At 55.4% G+C, this 18,658-nt stretch overlaps 1 protein-coding gene across 1 annotated transcript in view; it reads left to right on the plus strand.

Moving 5' to 3' along the window:
* The window catches only part of UMODL1 (uromodulin like 1), a 61,017-nt gene that overhangs the window by 20,834 nt on the left and 21,525 nt on the right, over positions 1–18,658 (plus strand). Inside the window, exons 7-14 of the mRNA XM_060149464.1 lie at positions 1,602–1,856; positions 4,668–4,780; positions 6,196–6,415; positions 11,714–11,851; positions 12,950–13,195; positions 13,325–13,543; positions 14,603–14,860; positions 16,429–16,541. Coding sequence (XP_060005447.1) covers positions 1,602–1,856; positions 4,668–4,780; positions 6,196–6,415; positions 11,714–11,851; positions 12,950–13,195; positions 13,325–13,543; positions 14,603–14,860; positions 16,429–16,541 — 1,562 coding nt within the window. The remainder of the gene's footprint in view (positions 1–1,601; positions 1,857–4,667; positions 4,781–6,195; positions 6,416–11,713; positions 11,852–12,949; positions 13,196–13,324; positions 13,544–14,602; positions 14,861–16,428; positions 16,542–18,658) is intronic.

Below are 18,658 nucleotides of genomic sequence, written 5' to 3' on the forward strand. Positions count from 1 at the left end.
TTTTTTGTAATATTAGAAAGCATATATCCTATGAATCCTTACGGGAAGGGCTTTGGAAACTTCACATATATTTTAATTCTTTTTTCTTTACTGTGGTTTTGCAAAAGATTTTAGAAAAAATCTCCTCATCGCTTGTTTCTTATAGAAATCAAATTCTGCTGTAAAAATGGTGGTGTCTATAGACTGAGGGCCACCCTAGGCTTTGTATAATTCATATTGGCCAGGTGCCTGCCGTGAAGCCAGAATTTCTCTCCCCAAAAAATACATTTAATTCCATCTGAGCGTTAAAATACACATTGGTTGTTATATTTGAGTATTACTCCCTAAAGCATGAATGTCGATATGAAAACGCAGGACACCTCAGCCTGACTCCGGAGTCCTGCTTCCCCATGGGCCATTGTTTTGGTGAAGAATTAGCCGAGCAGAAGACCTCGGGCAAACGATCAAGTACTTGTGACTCAGAAGAGCAGGCCCTTTGAACCTGTGTTGAGACAGCATTTATAAACGTAGCCCAGAAACATCACACCCTGCGTTAATCTGCTCAGGCTGCCGTAACACACACCACAGACTGCGGGGCTTAAACAACAGGAAGTTACTCTCTCACAGTCCAGAGGCTGGAAGTCCAAGAGCAAGGTGTTGGCAGGCTCGTGCCTTCAGAGGCCTCTTGGCATGCAGACGGCCGTCTCCTCCCCGTGTCCTCACGTGGTCCTCCCTCTACCTGGCTGTGTCCTCATCTCCTGTTCTATAAGGACACGAGTCAGGCTGGATTAGGGCCACCCTGATGACCTCACTTTAACTTAACAAGTTCTCTAATGACTTTGTCTCCCACATTGTGAGGCACTGGGGGGTTAGGACCCCACACACGAGTTTTAGGGGAACACAGTTCAGCCCATCACACACCATAATGACCACAGCTACAAAAACAGCTTGTTGTTTTCATGGCTTGGCTATTGTAAATAATGCTGTAATGAACATGGGGTGCAGGTATCCCTTTGAGTTAGTGATTTTGTTTCCTTCATATAAATAACTAGGAAAGGAATTGCTGGATCATATGGTAGTTTCCTTTTTCATTTCTTGAGGAACCTCCATACCGTTCTCTATAGTGGCTGCGCCAATTTACATTCCCACCAGCTGCGCACGAGGGTTCCCTTTTCTCCACACCCTCTCCAGCATTTCTTACCTCTTGTCTTTCTGATAACAGCCATGCTAGCAGGTGTGAGGTGCTACCTCACTGCGGTTTTGATCTGCATTTCCCAGATGGTCAGTGATGCTGTGCACGTTTTCACGTGCCTGTTGGCCATCTGTGTGTCTTCTCTGGAAAAATGTCTAGTCAGATCCATTGCCCATTTTAAAATGGGATTATGATTATTGTTTTTATTTTTGCTAATGAGTTGTATGATTTTTATATTTTGGATATTAACCCCTTATCAGATATATGATTTGCAGATTTTCCTCCCGGTGTGTAGGCTGCCTTTTCATTTTGTGGATGGTTTCAAGTGGGACCGAAGCTTTTCACTTTGATGTCGGCCCACTTGTTGACTTTTGTTTCTGTTGCTTCTCTCTGACGTTTTCTGCGTCTTCCTCCTTCTGCCCTTTTGCAGACTGCCCTCCCATCAGAGACCTCGTGGTCCTCAACGTCACCAGCAGCAGCTTTCAAATGTCTTGGAGTTTAAACTCCACCCAGAACTGCACTTTCCAGGTGCAGGTTTACCAGGCTGAGGAGCTGCTCAGGAACGCCAGCACCCGGGGGACGAGCCTGGAGGTGGCTGGGCTGGAGGCCGGAGTGCTGTATGCGGTGAGGACCAGCTACCAGGGGTGCTGGGCCAACGTCACCACCACGGTCACTGTCAAGACCGGTAAGGCCACATGTCTGAAATCCACATGACCTGTGAGTCTGTCTCTCCAGCCTAGTCTGCTGGCCCTGGTGATTCCAATCACGTGCTTCCTACGAGCAGGGCAGGGGCCGTCACTGACCTGGCCCCAACTCTCCTGGGGGGCAGTGAGTGCGCTCTGTGTCCCGGAGCAGTGCCACGGTGCTCGTGGCCCAGCACAGGCTCCCCTCGCTCCCCTGCGTCTCATCCTGACTGGGGGCTCTTCTGACACCTGGGGTGATGAGGGCTCTGTGAAGATCCCATCTTGCTGTGGTTTGAAGGATGCATAATGCAGTCAGAGAGAGTGAAGCCCGAAGTATAGCAGAGCAGAAGAGGTAGCGGCTCGCACGCATCGAAGGAACGTTTGCCACACTTAATTCCACGCAGCTGAGTCTGTATAACTTCCCCAAACCCAAGAGCTGAGCATCTGTAAGATCTTCACGAAGTATGCCTCATTTCCCATGCCGTGCACTTGCAAAGCTAACATGATGCCCACTGCATCGGAGCCCTGAAGAAATTTTTGCCCCAAATAAACACAGCGTAGGCATGCATTGGGGATTCCAGTGTCCAGGAGGCAGCTGGCATGACCCACGTGACTCTGCCAGGTGGCCGACACTGGCCCTGCCCCGTGATGCCACCTCCCCTCTGCCTGGTCGTGGTGCTACCCCGGTGGTGTAGACCTCTGTCAGGTTCGGCCCGGGGAGTTCCCTCCTAGGCTGGCCTCTGGCAGCGGGACGTGGAAGTGTGCGTACGGACAGTGTGGCTCTGAGACATTCTGGTCTGGGGACCGGAGTAGGGGGGGAGACCCAGCCTGGGGGTTCAGAGCAGGCAGAGGGCAGAAATCACTGTATGAAAGATGTTATGGTGGGGGGGAAGGTTGGGGGGAGAGATAGATTGGGAGTCTGGGAATGACATAAACACACTACTATATTTAAGATAGATAAGCAACAAGGACCTGCTGTATAGCACAGGGAACTCCGCTCAGAACTCTGTAATAACCTAAATGGGAAAAGAATCTGAAAAAGAGTAGATACATGTATACATAGAACTGATTCACGTTGCTGTACACCTGAAACTAACACAACATGGTTAGTCAACTGTAGTCCAATAGAAAATAAAAATTTAAAATAAAAGCACCCTCTGGGGGTTCTGTCTCACGGGTAGGGATAACGCCAGTGACAGTGATGGTGGCAGTGAGTGAGTGAGGGCTGGGGGGGTCTGGCCTACACCCTTTATGCACTGATTGGGGGCCGACCCCTGCTAAAGGGCAAACACGCAGAACTGGCCCCCAGAGGGCCCCCAGAACCCCAGCCATGCAAACACTCGAGCCCTCGACTTTGCACAAGCCTCTAATTTCCAAACCTGTGCCACCTTACCCTCTTGTTTTATTTTCAAGTTGCTCCACGGAGAAAATGGGGGGAACACTCTTTTCCCTTTGAGGAAACTGGGACCGTGAGGGGCTCCATCCCCACAGATCACTTCCACCCTCTGTCCCCCCACAACTCATCTCAGAAGTGAAAATTGGTGGGACCAACATCCCAGCGCGAATTCATCTCAGTTGGGACGGGCGGTAGGAACATGCAGCTCTGCCCCAACCCCATGGACTCTGTGCCCTCAGGAAAAAATACCTACATTCCAACGCAGAGGAGATAATTTGGAAGATTCCATAAGACTCCTGATTACAAGCTGATTCCTTCCCCAGCTGGATTCTCGTTCCTTCTCTGTATTGTAGAAATGCCTTATGTTTGCAGAGCCCTATTTTTTTTTTTAAGAAGCTCGATTCACTTTAAAGGTCTTAGCTAATTCATTTGACATTATTAAATGCTTGCCGTGTTGGAGGCCATAGAGATTATCGTAGCAGGGGAGACCCGGGGCCTCACGGTAAGTCTGGATTCCCGAAGCACTGGTGGATACCCACCTCCTGAGAGGCTCTGTGATGTGGGCAGGACCGGAGCCTGGGAATCCCGGACCCTAAGGGATACTCGTTCCTCTTGCTAAGGTGGGAGAAGGTTCAGAGGGGCCCCCGTCTAGAAATGTACGCTATACAACGTTGGTGTCATTTCTGGGGCTGTGTGCGTGCAGCGGTGATAAACTCTGCCCCACCGGCCCGAAGCTCACTGGCTGGTGCAGAACCAGGGTGGGACAAGCTGTGAGTGCCTTCAGATCATTAGAATTTAGATCGTGGCTGCAGGGTCTGCTGTGGACGTGGGTTTCATTCTTGGTATCGAAAGAGACATGCTCCCATGTCCCATCTTGAATCTTTTCCAGGTTTGCTTATGTCCAAAGAAAAGGACACGTCCCTTACAGGCTGACCAACCCTATCGTTTTGTCCGGGACAGAGTAGGTTCTTGAGAGGTGGGACTTCTGGTGGGAAAATTGGAAAGTCCCAGAGAAATCAGGATGAACTTGTCACCTGAGTGTCAGGGGCCTGGCTGGGGCGTGTGCCAAGGCAGCGGCCACGCTGGGTGAGGAATCGCGGGAGGGGCCTTCGGACCCTACGTGGCTGGTTGAACCCCAGTTCCCGCCGGTGTGAGCCATGTGACGTCTGTAACTTGTCCCCCTGCTTTGGCTCTAAAAGTGTGTGTCTATGTCTGAGTTCCCTTCACTCCAGCGTAGAGGCATATATTCCTCACGCTGATTTCCCCCAATGTGGCTACCAAACCTAAGACTCATGCCTCAATCTGTTTTCCAAAAAATTCTCCTCCAAAGAGTAGGGGAGATTGGAAAACATTGACAGAAAAGCGTGTGACTCGCGCTCCCCGGATTTCAGCTAATTTGTGTCATCGTCTGTCTCAGATGCCCGGGTGTTCGAAGTCACTGTCAGGATCCTAAACCGCAACGTGACAGAGGGGCTGCTGGACCGTGGGAGCCCCGAGTTCCAGAACTTCTCCCAGCAGCTGCTGCACGAGGTAAAGCCCGGCCGAGGAGCTTTCCGAGAGCCGGAGCCAGAAACCCGCCCTGTGCCCCCTTGCATGCGTGACTTAAAATAGGTTTGGGGACAAACCAACTTTGATTCAAACGGGCTGGACCACTTGATGGCTCGGCTGGGTTTTTTGTCGAACCTTCTGTTTGGGGGACCTGGGGCCTCTGCCCTCCTTCTTTGGGGCAGCTTCATTGCGTAAGCATTTACCAGTGATCAAAGCATCCGTTCCTCCCTGGGGCTGAAGGCGGGCACCAGCATGAGGCTTGGGGGAACCAGGCCAGTAGCAGCTATCATCTATCCTGGGATGCTGAGCTGGAGAAAAAAGCGACTTGCCAACCTGTCAGTAACTGGGAGAGGGCTAGGAATTGGCCCTTCCTGCAAGCTAGTAAGTTAGCCTGTGGCATGGATGCTGGCAGAGGACACGAGATGCCTGGGTCAGAGACAAAGGACTCCCTCCCTCACAGCACAGCGGGCGGCACGAGCATCACGTTGGTGCCAGGTCCCCTGCTGGCCCCCAAGTCCCACGGGGGTGATGCAGAGGGAGCCCGGTGGGTGACGCACATGCAGTGCGTCTGCATCACAGCTGAGGACCCCCATGCAAACCTGCCTAAACCTTGCTCCGGAGATACGTTATCTTTACCACATCAGACGGTGAACAGATCTGCTCTGCTCTGGACGGGGCCATCCTCTCTCTCCCAAGGCTGTTCATCATAGAAACGTCTTGGAAAGATATTCTGAAACAAGAGGGCAGTCCAGGCTTCTACTTGCAGAATGTGTGCACATGGGAGGGATGGAAGGAGGGTCGCCTCTCAATGTTCACTTGCAGAGAGGAGTTGGTTTTTGAACTTTCCTGGAGAATTCTCCCTGTTTCTGGCAGTCATTCGCCTGTGGGTGCAGGAGTGGTGTAGGAGGAATGTGGGCGAGGCTTGGGTCTCCTTGCTCGGGCACAGGTGCCCCCGATCACCTGGCTGTGCCTGTGTTTCCTGGGGACACAGCCCAGTGGGAGGGGGGCAGCTCTGAGGAGCCACGGGATTGCCGCTTTCGTCCATCAGTCCATCCAGCCATCTCTCTCACACACACATTATCTTCGCACTGGTTTCCAGGGCACCCAGAGTGGGCCGTGCATCTAGGGCTGCAGGATGGAGATCCGACTGTCATGGTCTCTGAGTCCTTACCAAGACGGAGCAGGCCCGGCCCCCTGTCCCAGGGCTGCAGTGAGCTGGAGGGGGTAACTCTGCTGTCCCCGAGGAGGGTGGCTGGGCGCCCCCTCTTGGTCAGGAAGAGGACACGTGGATTCTGTGCACCGTCCACGTGTCACACCCGGGGCCCCGCTGACTGGCTTTGAAGGCTGTGATGGAAAAGTCTGCTGCCTCTGAGCATCTGTTGCCTCTTCTGGGCCAGGTTGCAACCTCCTTTCCGCCGGCGCTTTCTGACTTGTACCGAAGAGGGAAGCTGAGGATGCAGGTCGTGTCTCTCCGGGCCGGAAGCGTGGTGGTGAGGCTCAGACTGACGGTGCAGGACCCCGAGTTCCCGGTGGGCGTGTCCACGCTGTCCCCCATGCTCCCGCCTCTGTGGGCGAGCACCGTGTTCCAGGTGGACCAGTCGGAGACGCTTGTGCAAGGTGGGTCCTCCTCTCCGTGCCCAGGGTGTGCCGCCCCGATGCCCTCCAAAGTCCAGGCTGCGTTAGTCCTGATCAACATTCCCTTTGTTCCAAAAGATGAAGCAAATGAAATTTGAGTCCGTATTCTGTGTTCTTCCATGGGGCCTGGGGCTGCCGCCCCGAAACAGTGAGCCCACCTGTGTCCCACACCTCCAATTCCTGATGGGAGAAGCACCCCTCGGAGCTCAGGGACGCTTATTCCCTTCGATGGTGTTTCTCAGCTGCCACCAGAACCCAGGGTGGAACCGGGCTGAAGGGTCCACGAAGGGCACAGGGATGGGAGCTTACTGTGTCTGCATCGAGGCCCAGCCAGGCCTGGCTGCTCTGCGCCTTGTTAACGTGGAGATCTATTTCATTAGCCCAAAGGCTTGTAATTTTACTTGGTGATACAGGAAGTCACAGATTAGGAAAGATGGGGGGAGAGATGGAGAAACAGAGATGGAGAGAGGCGGGGAGAGGGGGTTGGGGGCAGGGGGGCAGTGAGAGAGAGAGAGAGATGGGGACAGAGGGAGAGACAGAGTCAGAGATAAGACAGAGTCAGAGATAAGACAGAGACATCAAGAGACAGAGAGAGGGAGAGATGCAGGGGATGCAGAGGGGGCAGTGAGAGACAGACATAGAGAGACAGCGAGCTGTCACGTCAGGAAGCTTTTGCTGTCAAAGCAGGGATGAAGTTCCCTTGTGCGGTGAGGGCACTGCAGTCTCTACATCAAAGAGCCTGTTTGGGGCTCAATCTATGGAACGCACCACCCCCGAGTGGAGCAGGTCCCAGAGTGAGCGCTGTCAACTCCTTTGAGCCCCGTCGCCTGCCGGCTTGCTGTCCCAAGCTCCCCCAGCCCACGAATGCAGAGAAGGGGCCGTGGGAGTGTCACACCTGAAGTCACGCCTGGGAAACACCTGTCTGCTGAGCCTGGGGTCCCTTCCTCTGTCATTCACCCCCTCGGGGATGGAGATGATGGCGGCCCTCTGCACCTGGTGGGCCTGCCTGCCTGGGTTCAGGGGATAAGTGCTGGGCAGACGCCGGACAGCCTGTGGGTGGACCCTCAGCCTGCACCCCCAGGGCCCACCTGAGACAGATCTGAGCCGTCTTCTGGAGATCCAGCCCTAACCTCGAGATGCTTCCCAGCCTCATCCCCTGGCATCAGGGCTCAGGTTATTCCAGAGCTTTGTCAAGTGATGCTGTGGGTTGAATGGTGGCCCCAAAAGAGAAGTACCCACCTAACTTCAGACGTGACCGTATTTGGAAGAAGGGTCTTTGCAGATGAAATGAAGGATCAGAAATCATTCTGGATCAGGGTGGGCCCAAAGTCAATGACAGTGCCCTTAGAAGAGACAGAAAAGGAGATGACCCAGGGACCGTGGAGGACACCACGTGAAGATGCAGGCAGAGGTGACACAGCCACAGGCCGAGGAGCTCAAAGGGCCACCAGAAGCCGGAAGAGGCAAGAAGGACCCTCCCCGGAAGCCCGAGGGCGCCCAGCCCTGCCAACACCGTGATTTTAGACTTTGGCGTCTAGAACTGTGAGAGAATGAATTCTGTTTTAAGCCAGCTCGAAAGCTTGTGACAGTCTGCGATGGCAGCCTCAGCAAACTCATACAAAGGAAGAAGAGGTGCCCTGCATTGCTAATATCCCAGGGTTCATCATTCTGAAGCCCCCCCCCCACAAAGTTCTGGAAGTATCCTTGGAAGTTGGGAGCCCCGAGCAGGCTCTCACCTTGCAGCATCCCTGAAAAACGGTAGGCTGTTTGCTTCACATTCCGGAGCTGAGGGCCAAGGTGGGAGGGTCTCCCAGGGCCACGAGGAGGCCTCAGCTGTTTACTGGTGGACGAGATGGCTCTGCCCTGCACAGAGTCCCCTGATCCAGAGCCCGAGGGGCAGCCCCCGGGCCGCAACCCTCATCCGGGGAGGCCCGAACCGAAGTCCCCCGCCTTCCCCACCGGCCCAGAGCCCCCAGCCCGGCAGGCACAGCCGCGAGACTGCAGAAGCACACTCATTGTCATTCCACAAAACTTCAACAAACCGCAGCACGGAAAGCTCCTCTCCTCAGCGACCCCACAGAAATGGTGGTGTTGGCACTGCTGAGTTTCCCGGGTTATCTGCGAGCTCTCGCTGCTGTGAATCCACGTGTCCCAGCAGCGTGGCGGTCATGTTGTCACGACCTCATCTTCTCCCCGAGGCCCATACCAACCCCACCCGGGTCACTGGGTGGCCACGCGTCCTGGTCTCCCTCCAGGGGGGCCGTGCCCCGTGCGGGGAGGCTCAGTGCTGAGTAGCAACCCGGGCCTCCGGCCCTGCTTACACCGCCTGGCGGGAGGGGGCCTCACGGGACAGGCTGGAATCCCAGCTCCGACACTCCCTCGCCGCCGTGGGTCCCTGTACAAGGCACGTCGCCTCCTGGGCCTCGGTGTGCTCAGCTGAGAGACAGGAAGGTTGACCCATCCCCCCGGAGGGTAAATAAAGGGACCCTGCAGGTGTGGGGTTAGCGGGGTGCCCGGCGCACATCTGACAGCGCCGCCGACATTTCGGTTTAAGTCTTCTCTAGGACGCCCTTTCGTATCTCGGGTGAGCTCTCAGGCCCGGAAGGTCCTGCAGGGTCCCCGAGCCCTCACCAGTCCTTCCGTCCCGCCCCACTTCCCTTCGCTCCCCTTGGATCTCCCACCCGTGCCCCTCCCCTTCCTTAAAATCTGCTCAGGAAGGGCCGTCCTGCTCATTTGCTCCACGCGCAGACAACCCCCTGGGCCTCCACGTGCATCTATGTGGCCCCTTCGTGCTTAGTGCCCTGTGCAGACGCCAGCCAGACGAGGCCTGATGGCGGTGCCGTTCTGTGTGAGGGGTTCCCCTGGGGTCACCACAGTACTGGGGGGCAGCGCCCTCTCTGTGATCTCAGGACTGGCCTAGCCACGCTCCCCGAAGCTTCCAGTCGGCCGCGCACCCCTGACAGCATCATAGGTGCAGTGGACCTTCCTGTGGCCTCTGTGGGCAGTGGGTGGCGGAGGACGAGCGGGGGAGCCTGGCCCCGGGCCTGTCACTGTCTACCTGGCCTGCGGGGGTGGGCCTGCTTCCTCCATGCTCGGTGGCACTGCCTTTGGTCCAGCCTCTGTTCCTGCCGCCGTTAGAACCCAGTTCTCTGTGACATCTTCCTCCTTGAGTGAGAATCTGGCCCCCAGGAAGGGCCGAGGGCTCTGGCCAGGCTTCACTTCTGAAGGCCACCTGGGCCCCAAAGACAGTTTGGGGCTCCCGAGGAGCCTGCCTTTTCAGGGATGGGGCGGCTCGTCCTTGGGCCTCCCCACCTCATTCCTGGGGGTTTACATGTGCCAGGAGTCCTGGCTCTGTCGCAGCTGCCGCCTCCTCCGGGAGGTGGGCTACGTCCTCATCCCCGCTTCAGGGCCGGCAGGAGCAGAGGACAGGTCCTGCACCAGCAGCTTTTGCCCACATCCTCGTCTGGCGGCCCAGGAGGCGCAAAGGCCGCCTGGCAGCTGTCACGGCTCGCAGGCCCGCCTCCCGCTCTGAACCCAGGAACTGCCAGGCCGCGGGCTTCTATACAAGACAGAACAGAGTTGTCTGCATCTTCCTCAGACTTACCCCTGAGCCACGTGCTGGCGGAGCGAAGGGGGTGGGGAATCACCTCCCCAAGATAGCTTCCAGGGCTCTGCGGTTTGAGCTCAGGTCTCCACGGGGGCTTCCGCTCTCCTCGTGGCCCTGCTGCCCGGCGGGCCTGGCTCCAGCCCCGGCCTTAAGCCCCCGGCACCTTCGAGCCACCTGGAGGTCAGGCTGCGCTCCAGGGGGATCTGGGTCAGGGTGTAACTGTTGCATCGGCTGATGAGTCTGCTGGGCTCGGGGGAGCTGCTTCTGTAAAGATCACAAGAAGCGAAACTGAAACCCACGAAACCGGCCTCTGAGCGCTCAGTGGCGGGGTTTTCTCTGCACAAAACTGGACTCATGCCTCATCTTGACTTGAAGTCCAGCCAAGTCCGGGCTTCGCTGGTGCCCTGAGCCTGGCTCGGGGACCCCGCCTGCAGCTCTCGGGAAGCCTGGTAGCCACCCCTCGAGGGTAACCTCACCCCGTCGAGGCACCCAGCCTCCCCCGCTGGCAAAGGCAACTCTGTTAAGAGCCACCTGCTCTCCTGGGCGGGGATGGGACGGGCAGCGACCCGTAGAGCCGGACCTGGGCTGAAGGATGGATTTCTAGAGCTGTGGGAAGACTGCTTCCCAACCCCCGGCTCCTCCCAGCCTGAAATACAGCTCGAGTACTGATTGCTTAAGGGTTTATTTTTATTTGTTTATTTTTTATTGGAGTAGAGTTGATGTACAATGTTGTGTTCGTGTCAGGTGTACAGCAAAGTGAGTCAGTTATACATATACGTATACCCACTCTTTTATTAGATTCTTTTCCCATACAGGTCATTGCAGAGAATCGAGTAGAGTTCCCTGTGCTGTACAGTAGGTCCTCATTGGTTATCTATTTTATATACAGTAGTGTGTATATGTCAATCCCAATCTCCCAACTTATCCCTCCCCTCTTTCCCCCCAGTAACCATAAGATTGTTTTCTACGTCTGTGGCTCTATTTCTGTTTTGTAAATAAGTTCAAGTTCAGAGGCCGAGAAAGGACTGTGGCAGGGAAGGGTTTGGGGGGATTTATAGGGTTGGGGGCTCACTGAGCCTTCCTTGCCCAGGTCAGAAGGGTCAGGGCTTCCCAGGGGCACGGGGCTTTGGGGTCTCTCACAATCATTTCCCAGACTCGGGGGGGAGGTATTTACAGCCGTCCTATCTGTGTCTTGGAAAGTTCATGTTATACTAACTGGACACCTCCTGGCTCAGTTACTTTTCTGTTTCTTTCTTGAGACACTAAATATGAAGGGATGTTGGCTCATCAGAGGGAAGAGAAAGCACCTTATGAACAAAGAATAAACAAGAGGGGAATATATTCACACCTGTGGGTGCTAATACCGCCACAGGAATCCCAACGTCCCCTAACCTCTGCCCCCAGATCAGCCAGCCAGCGGTGGAGGTGGGGAAGGGCGGGCTTTTGGTTTGTCGCCTTGGCCCAGAGAGGAGCTGCAGGGAGGGCTCCGTGCAGGGAACCCCACCGCCAGCCCCGGGTGCTGGATGCCGAGGGCTTCACCGACGCCCTGCTCCACCCCTTGTCGTTCGCTGCAAAGACTCTGGTCAGCAGGAAGTTGCCACCATGGCGCTCTGCTTCAGCAGCCCCTGGCCGTTTTCTCACCCGCTCGTGTTCTGTCTCTTCCCCGCCCACAGACTGGGACGAGTGCGCAGACAGCCTGCAGCACGACTGCTCGCCGGCCGCCCAGTGCATCAACCTCGAGGGCTCGTACACCTGCCGGTGCCGGACGGCCAGGGATGCCCACCCCTCCAGACCGGGCCGGGCCTGTGATGGTGCGCCCCGTCCCCAAGCCCCCAGCTCTGGGCTGAGCCCCCTCCCTGAGGACCTGGGGTGGAGCAGGGCTGGCTCTCCTCAAGCAGGGTGGGCACGGTGCCCGGGGCCCACCATACTGTTAGGGGCCCATGAGAATGATTTAATTGCTTTTAATATCAAAAGAAAAAAAGAATCTAATAACCATAAATATCAATTACGAATCTAGTCTTTATACCAGTGCAGTTTTAAAGTATGATTTTAAATTATTTTTACGAATAAAAGGGTCAGAGAAAGTCATGATGAAACCCCTGGGGGCAGGGGTCCCTCCCTGGGTGGACTGGACCCCAAGATGGTGTAGGAGCCCCGGTGAGCATGGAGAAGGCCTTGATGTGGGGTCTCTGAGCCCCATTCTTGGCGTGTCTCTGCCCCAACGTTTCTGGGGGCAAGTTCTGATCAGTTTGTTAGGGCCACCTGGCGTGCTGAGTTCAGAAGCCGGAGGAGGTCACATACAGACTTAAAATGCTGTGATCGACTAGCAATGTCTGCTCTGGACACAGGGTGGGCAGCATAGGTGCTCAGCTACCTGTTTGCCATCCCTGCAAAGGCTTTCTGGCTGGAGGAAGCAAGAGAATGGTTCCCTGGGAGAAAGCCTCTAGTCCTTAACTACTGTGTATAGTGTCCCACTTCCTAAGACCCACACAGCTTCTCTTCTCCCATGCTTTTTCTTATACCTGTGTCGCCCAGCGAGCTGCTAAGAGTGACCAGAACCTAGCCCCACACTGAGCACACATTTGGGGGAAATTATCCCCATTTCCAAAGGCCCGCGGCTCCACGGTCCATCTGAGGCCAGCAAGAGCCAAGCCTCGCACTTACGTCCTGGTTCTGCAGCCTCCCAGGTGGACCCCCTAATCTCAGGGTCACGGCATCCTCACTGATCAAATGGAGAGGCTCCAGGGCCTTCCGAGAGAGCTCTTGGGAGACCACAAACAAGGGCCGTGTCAAACATTCTTAACCACCCGTGGGGATAGCCTGTGCCCCCTCTTGAAGTCATCTGGGGGGGGGGGCTCTTGACCAGAGTAGACCAGACGCCCCGTCTGAGAGAGGATGTGTCTCGGCAGGTGACGTGGTGAGCCCCACCGGTGGTGCACCATCTCCGGTGACAGGCGAAACAGCCCCAGGGCCCAGCACAGAAACAACAGCCCTCGACCTGGAGAGCCCCGCCTTGTCCCCCAGCCCTGGATACCCACGGCGCACCACTGCAGCAGGCCAGGCCTGGACCCCAGGGCTCCCGCCCAGGAGAGGGGCCAGCAGCGTGCTCGGTCATGGCAGGAACAGCACTGGGCCAGCCGTGGAGGGGGAGCCCAGTGTGGCCCCAGGCCTGGGCACCAGCCAGCGGGCGGCCAGCAGGGTGGCTGGCACCTTCTCCTCCCGGGCTCCGGGGCCCGCCCACAGCTCCCCTCTTGGGGCCATGGACAGCCTACCAGCCTCCCCAGGATGGCTGCCCCCAAACTCCACCACGGAGCCGCTCTTCCGGCCCGCTCCTACCCAGGGCCCCATGGACCACGTTGAGTGGCACGCCAGCCTCCCCACGAGGGACACGCCGCCAGTACCTCTGGACCCCGCGTGGCCACAAAACTCAGACCCTGGACCCTCCGGCTCCCCAGACCTGCCCTCGGCCACCACGCCTGCATCTCTGAAGACCCCAGCCTGCGGTGAGTGGCAGGAAGGGTGCGTCCCAGGGCCATGGGGAGCTGCTGGTGTGTGAGCTCCCTTCAGCAAAGGCTCACGCAGTCGTCCAGTCCAGGGCAGTCCAGTAGCACTGGGTGAGACCAACCCAGTGCCGTGCAGCTCTGTCCCCTAGTAAGGGTGAGAATTTGGTCTCCCCGCTTTCCCTCCAGCCCGGTCCTCCCCCTTCCTAAGCCTCCCGATTGCCAATAGCTGGAGCAGGAAGCTGGGCATGTGTTGCATTAAGTGCACTGGGCACGGGGCGCATCCCCCCTGCGGGGTTGGGCCCCCAACCTTTCTGTACCTCCCCAGAAGTTCTGCATCCCCAAGCCTGCTGCAGCTCCCCCAGCAGCTCTGTACCCTCCCAGCCGTACTGACCCCCGGCAGTTCCACATCACCCATCACTTGTAGAGGCTTGAGCCATCACCAAGACCCCTGGGTGATACCCCAGGAGACAGGCAGCCACTCTGTGCAGGGAACGGGCCTGGCCTGCGCCTCCCAAGGAGGGAGGTGGCCTTGGCATCCCCGTGTGAGCTCACGGAGCTGGCCTGGCCCTGGATTGCATCCAGCTGTTGAAAGCAGCTCCGTTGATGCATCTCCTCTGCTGCACAGGGCTAGATCCGAAACTAAACTCTTCAGCCCACATACATCACCCAAGTCCCCTGTAGGAATGGTCTGTAGCCAGCAAGGCCCACCAGGCTGATTTTTGGGGAGTCCGCCCAGGGGTCGAGGGGGGCAGCGCTCTGGAGGAGCCGCCCAGAACCTGCTCAAGAAAACTTTGTTTCCAGAGGTCCCGGGACCTCAGGGGTGGGCACAGAGCAAACCTAAGGGGCAGGGGTGCCGTCCCTGGGAGCCCAGGGCTCAGGGGCTGTCCAGGGACTCTGCATCCACATGTGCAGCTGGAAGCTGGGGGACTTGACTCCCCTGGGCTGGACTCCCCTGAGGACTCTCGTGTCCCCGTGTCGGGGGGGGGGTTCGGTTCTCCTTCCTGTCTCCTGGGAACGTTGGACTGATTTTAATCAGGGCACTTATATTCCACTTCTCAGCTCCCACGCCCATCGGAAGGGTCACCGTCTCCAATGTGACCAGCACGGGCTTTCACGTGGCATGGGTGGCGGATCTCACCCTGCGCCCCACTTTCCAGCTCACCCTGGTTTCTGCGCGGACCCCCACTGTGCACCTGGAGAGCCAGAACGCAAGCCTGACACTGTCTGGCCTAGAGCCTGGTGTTTTGTACCTGGTGGAGATCGTGGCCAAAGCATGTGGAAAAGAAAGTTCCAGAGCCCACCTGAAAGTGAGGACAGGTAACAGGCTTCAGAGACGCGTTTGCCACTGGTTCTTAAAGGGATGAGAAAAGGCATGAAAAGGACTTTTGGTGGCTTAAGGTTTAAAACAGCTGTGTGAACTTGTGGATGCAGGGATTCCGTTTTCCTCTCAGTGTAGGAATGTCTGGCTCACTTCAGACTCAGCTGGTGTTCAAAGGCCACACAGGAGGGGGCTTACTTCAGGGACAGGTGGTAGACAAAGAGGCTGCTTTGCAAAGCGCTCCAGACTCTGCAGAGGCTGCAGACGCTCGCCCATCTGGGTCCTCGTAGGTACGTGGCAGGGAAATGGGTGCAGTGCTGGTCTACCCATTTCCTGTGACCATCCTCACTCCTAACAGACCTGGACTTGGCTTTCAGGAAGGATGATGATGGACAGATCTGTGAGTGCCCCCCTCCCCGCCCACTGAGCCTGGGACCCGCAGAGTTAAAGGGAGGGGAGTAGAATTGAGCAAGTGAAACGTAAGGTGGAGCTGAGCCTTGTCGATAGTTATATATTCAGATAAAACTCCTTTTCTCTTGGGCTTCCCTGGTGGCGCAGTGGTTGAGAGTCCGCCTGCCGATGCAGGGGACACGGGTTCGTGCCCCGGTCCGGGAAGATCCCACATGCCGCGGAGCGGCTGGGCCCGTGAGCCACGGCCGCTGAGCCTGCGCGTCCGGAGCCTGTGCTCTGCAACAGGAGAGACCACAACAGTGAGAGGCCCGCGTACTGCAAAAAAAAAAAAAAAATTCCTCTTTTCTCCTCATTAGCATTTGTCATCCACATATCTTCTTGAATGTCCAGCTTACCTGAACAGCCAAGGGCAGACCTGATGTTGCAGATTAGTCCTCACATCTTGGGCAACTGTCTAAGAGTTGATAACAGTGGTCTTCGAGATGGGGTGCACGTCCCTTGGGAGACGCCTAAGGTGACCCACTGGGGGATGCCTAAGTCATAAACGTTTAGAACTTCTTTTTATATGCTTGAAAATACGAGTTAGCTGTGAACTGGGAAACTAGAGAGGAGATGTGGGTGAGGAAGGCGAGTGCAAGTTCACGGCCAGCTGGAGAAGTGGAGGTCGCTGCTGGCCGGACGGTCAGGCAGGGCGGCCCCGGAGGAGAGCTGGTGCTGGGCTGTCGCGTACATCTGCCATCTGGAGGTCTCACCCGTGCTTAGAGGGAGGAGTGGCCCGCGCGTCTGTGTGACCCCGGCCTGAGATGGGTCCACCTCTGCTCTCACCTGTGCACCTTCGTGCTCCTGATGGCTTTTAGGTCAGGGCACACCCTCCAGTTGTCACCATCCTCTCTGCAGGCAGGCAGGAGAGAGACACAGGGGCTGAGCTGGTTCCGCGGCCCCCGGCAGGGTCTCCCTCTGCGCCCAGCCTCTGTCCCGTCGTCCTCTGGAGCTGGAGGCTGCGTCTGTGCGTACCAGGTGCTGTTCCTTCTCTACAGAGTGCAAATCAGCCTCGGTTCGATGTTCTTCCTGGCCAACGTAAAAATACTCTTATTAAGATAAGATGATGCTCTGCTACCTGATACCCCTGCAAACGTGTTTATTCTCCATCCTGCAGTGGCCCAGAAGCTCAGTGGAAAAGTCAGAATAGTGAACGTCAAGTACTTAGAATCCTTCCGCAACGCAAGCAGCAAGGAGTACCAGGCCTTCCTGGAGCTGTTCTTTCGGATGGTGAGTTGGTGGAATCGGTCTTTGTTTTCTCTTGGGATGTGAAGGAGGGAGGTGGTAGCATCTTAGCGGCAGCCAAACGGACCCAGACCTGCAGGTGCCACAGACTTCTCGCTTCTGAAGGAAGCTGGGACTTCCAGCTCTGGTGTGATGCCTTGTGTCCTGGATCTGCCATTAAGCAGACACATCAGCAGGTGGGAGACATGCCTTTTCCTCTGCTGCTTCCTTACGTCACGTTGTTTCCTGTTCAGTGAAACTTCTTTATTGATGCGGGACCCCGTAGAGCAGAAAACCTCCCCCGGCCTTAAAAAGAAAACAATTTAAAAATTGAGATCGATTTCACATACCGCAAAACTCACGCTTTGAAAGTGCACGATTCAGTGGTTTAGACTGTATTTGCAGAATTGTGCAACCGTCACCGCCAGCTAATTCCAGAAAGTTTTCATCCTCTCAGAAAGAAACCCGTTAGCTCATCATCGGCCCGTCTCTCTGCCCCTGGAACCAGATGTGTGCTTCCTGTCTCTGTGGATTTGCCTGTTCTGGGTATTTCGTAGAGGTGGCATCCTACAATGTGTGATTTCTGGGTCTGGCTTATTTCACTGAGTATAATGTCCTCAAGGTTCATCCATGTTGTACCAACATCAGAACTTCATTCCTTCTTATGGCTGGATAGTATTCCACTGTATGGACAGACCACATTCTCTTTATCCGTGATCCATTGATGAACACTTGGGTTACTTCCACTTTTGGGCTATTGTGAATAATGCCACTATGATCCGACCTTAAAAAAATTCCTTTTCCTACTCTCCCTTGCAGTGCCCTCCGCCAACCCACTGGCATTCTTTGGGATGGTATATTGTTACAATTTAGTTAGAGGAGCAATCTCAGTATTCTTTTTGCTGGTGGTTAGATTATCCTCTGATGAATAGAGAATGCACTTGTCATGATCTTGTTTGCCTAGAGGACGTCTCATACAGTTTAGCTTTTCCTTGTTCTGGGGGTTTAAGACACAGACTAGAGAGAGCTCGGCAGCGCCACCTATTGGTGGAGTCATAACACGGTGGCGCCTTAGCAATGCTGGTGGCCGCGCTGTTTGGTGATTCCGTTCAATCCCACCAGCGTTCCCGATAAAAGTCATGCCTCCAGGAACTGTCATACTGGGACTCCTCTAGATCTGGGGTCCTGCTTTATTTATTCTGAGAATCTGGGGTCCTGCTTTATTTATTCTGAGGTCCCCAGCTTCTGGCCCAGTGTGTGGATTCAAGAGCTGTTGATGATTTCATTCATATGTATATCAAATCTTCCTTAGGTTAAATGATAGTTACACATCATATTAAACAACAATCACTGAAATCAGTTCACATAGCTCTGGTGGTCACATGAGGCAGCTTCACTGCTACCCCAAGTTCCTTGATTAATCTCTCCTTTTTAAAACTTTTCATCTTTTGCCTATTTAGGGGGACAGTTTTTGTCTGTCTAGAGTTTCAGGATAGCAAATAATTATGCAATTTAACACCTACGTAGGACATTAGGACACGTTTTGGGAGGTTGTGGGTTAATGTGTCACTTTGTTGTTTGTCAGCTCCTAGCAAGGGGCCTGGAACTTCTCTTTGAGACTGGCTTGAGATGCAGATAAAAGTGATTTTAATCCAAGACTCTGGCAGATCCCTCTCTGGAAATCCCAGAGAGAAAGAGAGACAGAGAGAGAGAAGACCAGCTCTTCCAATGAAAAAGGTGGCAGCCATGTGACTGCAGGCGGCTCTGGGGTCTCCGGGGCATCTGCACCCTCTGATGGGTAACAACAGACTTGCTCACATTGGCTGTCCCAAGGCTGGGAATCCACGAGCCTGTCCCTTGAACCTCATGCAGTTCGGATGCAGACCAGGTTTTCTCTGTGAGGGCAAACCGCGGAGGTGGGCTCTTCCATAGCACATTTGCATTATACGCACAATTTAAGGCTCATTACAAGGTTGGGTACCTTTCTGGGCATTTTGGCCATGATGGGCTAGAATGGAATAATATGGTGTGTGATGTAGGATTCTGTCCAGATTGATGGAATAATGAACAAGGCTTTTAGAGGCAGGAACTACCTGTCTCACTAGGATGCCCACGGGGAAGCA

Source organism: Lagenorhynchus albirostris, chromosome 5 (assembly GCF_949774975.1).
Source record: "Lagenorhynchus albirostris chromosome 5, mLagAlb1.1, whole genome shotgun sequence".
Lineage (NCBI taxonomy): Eukaryota > Metazoa > Chordata > Mammalia > Artiodactyla > Delphinidae > Lagenorhynchus > Lagenorhynchus albirostris.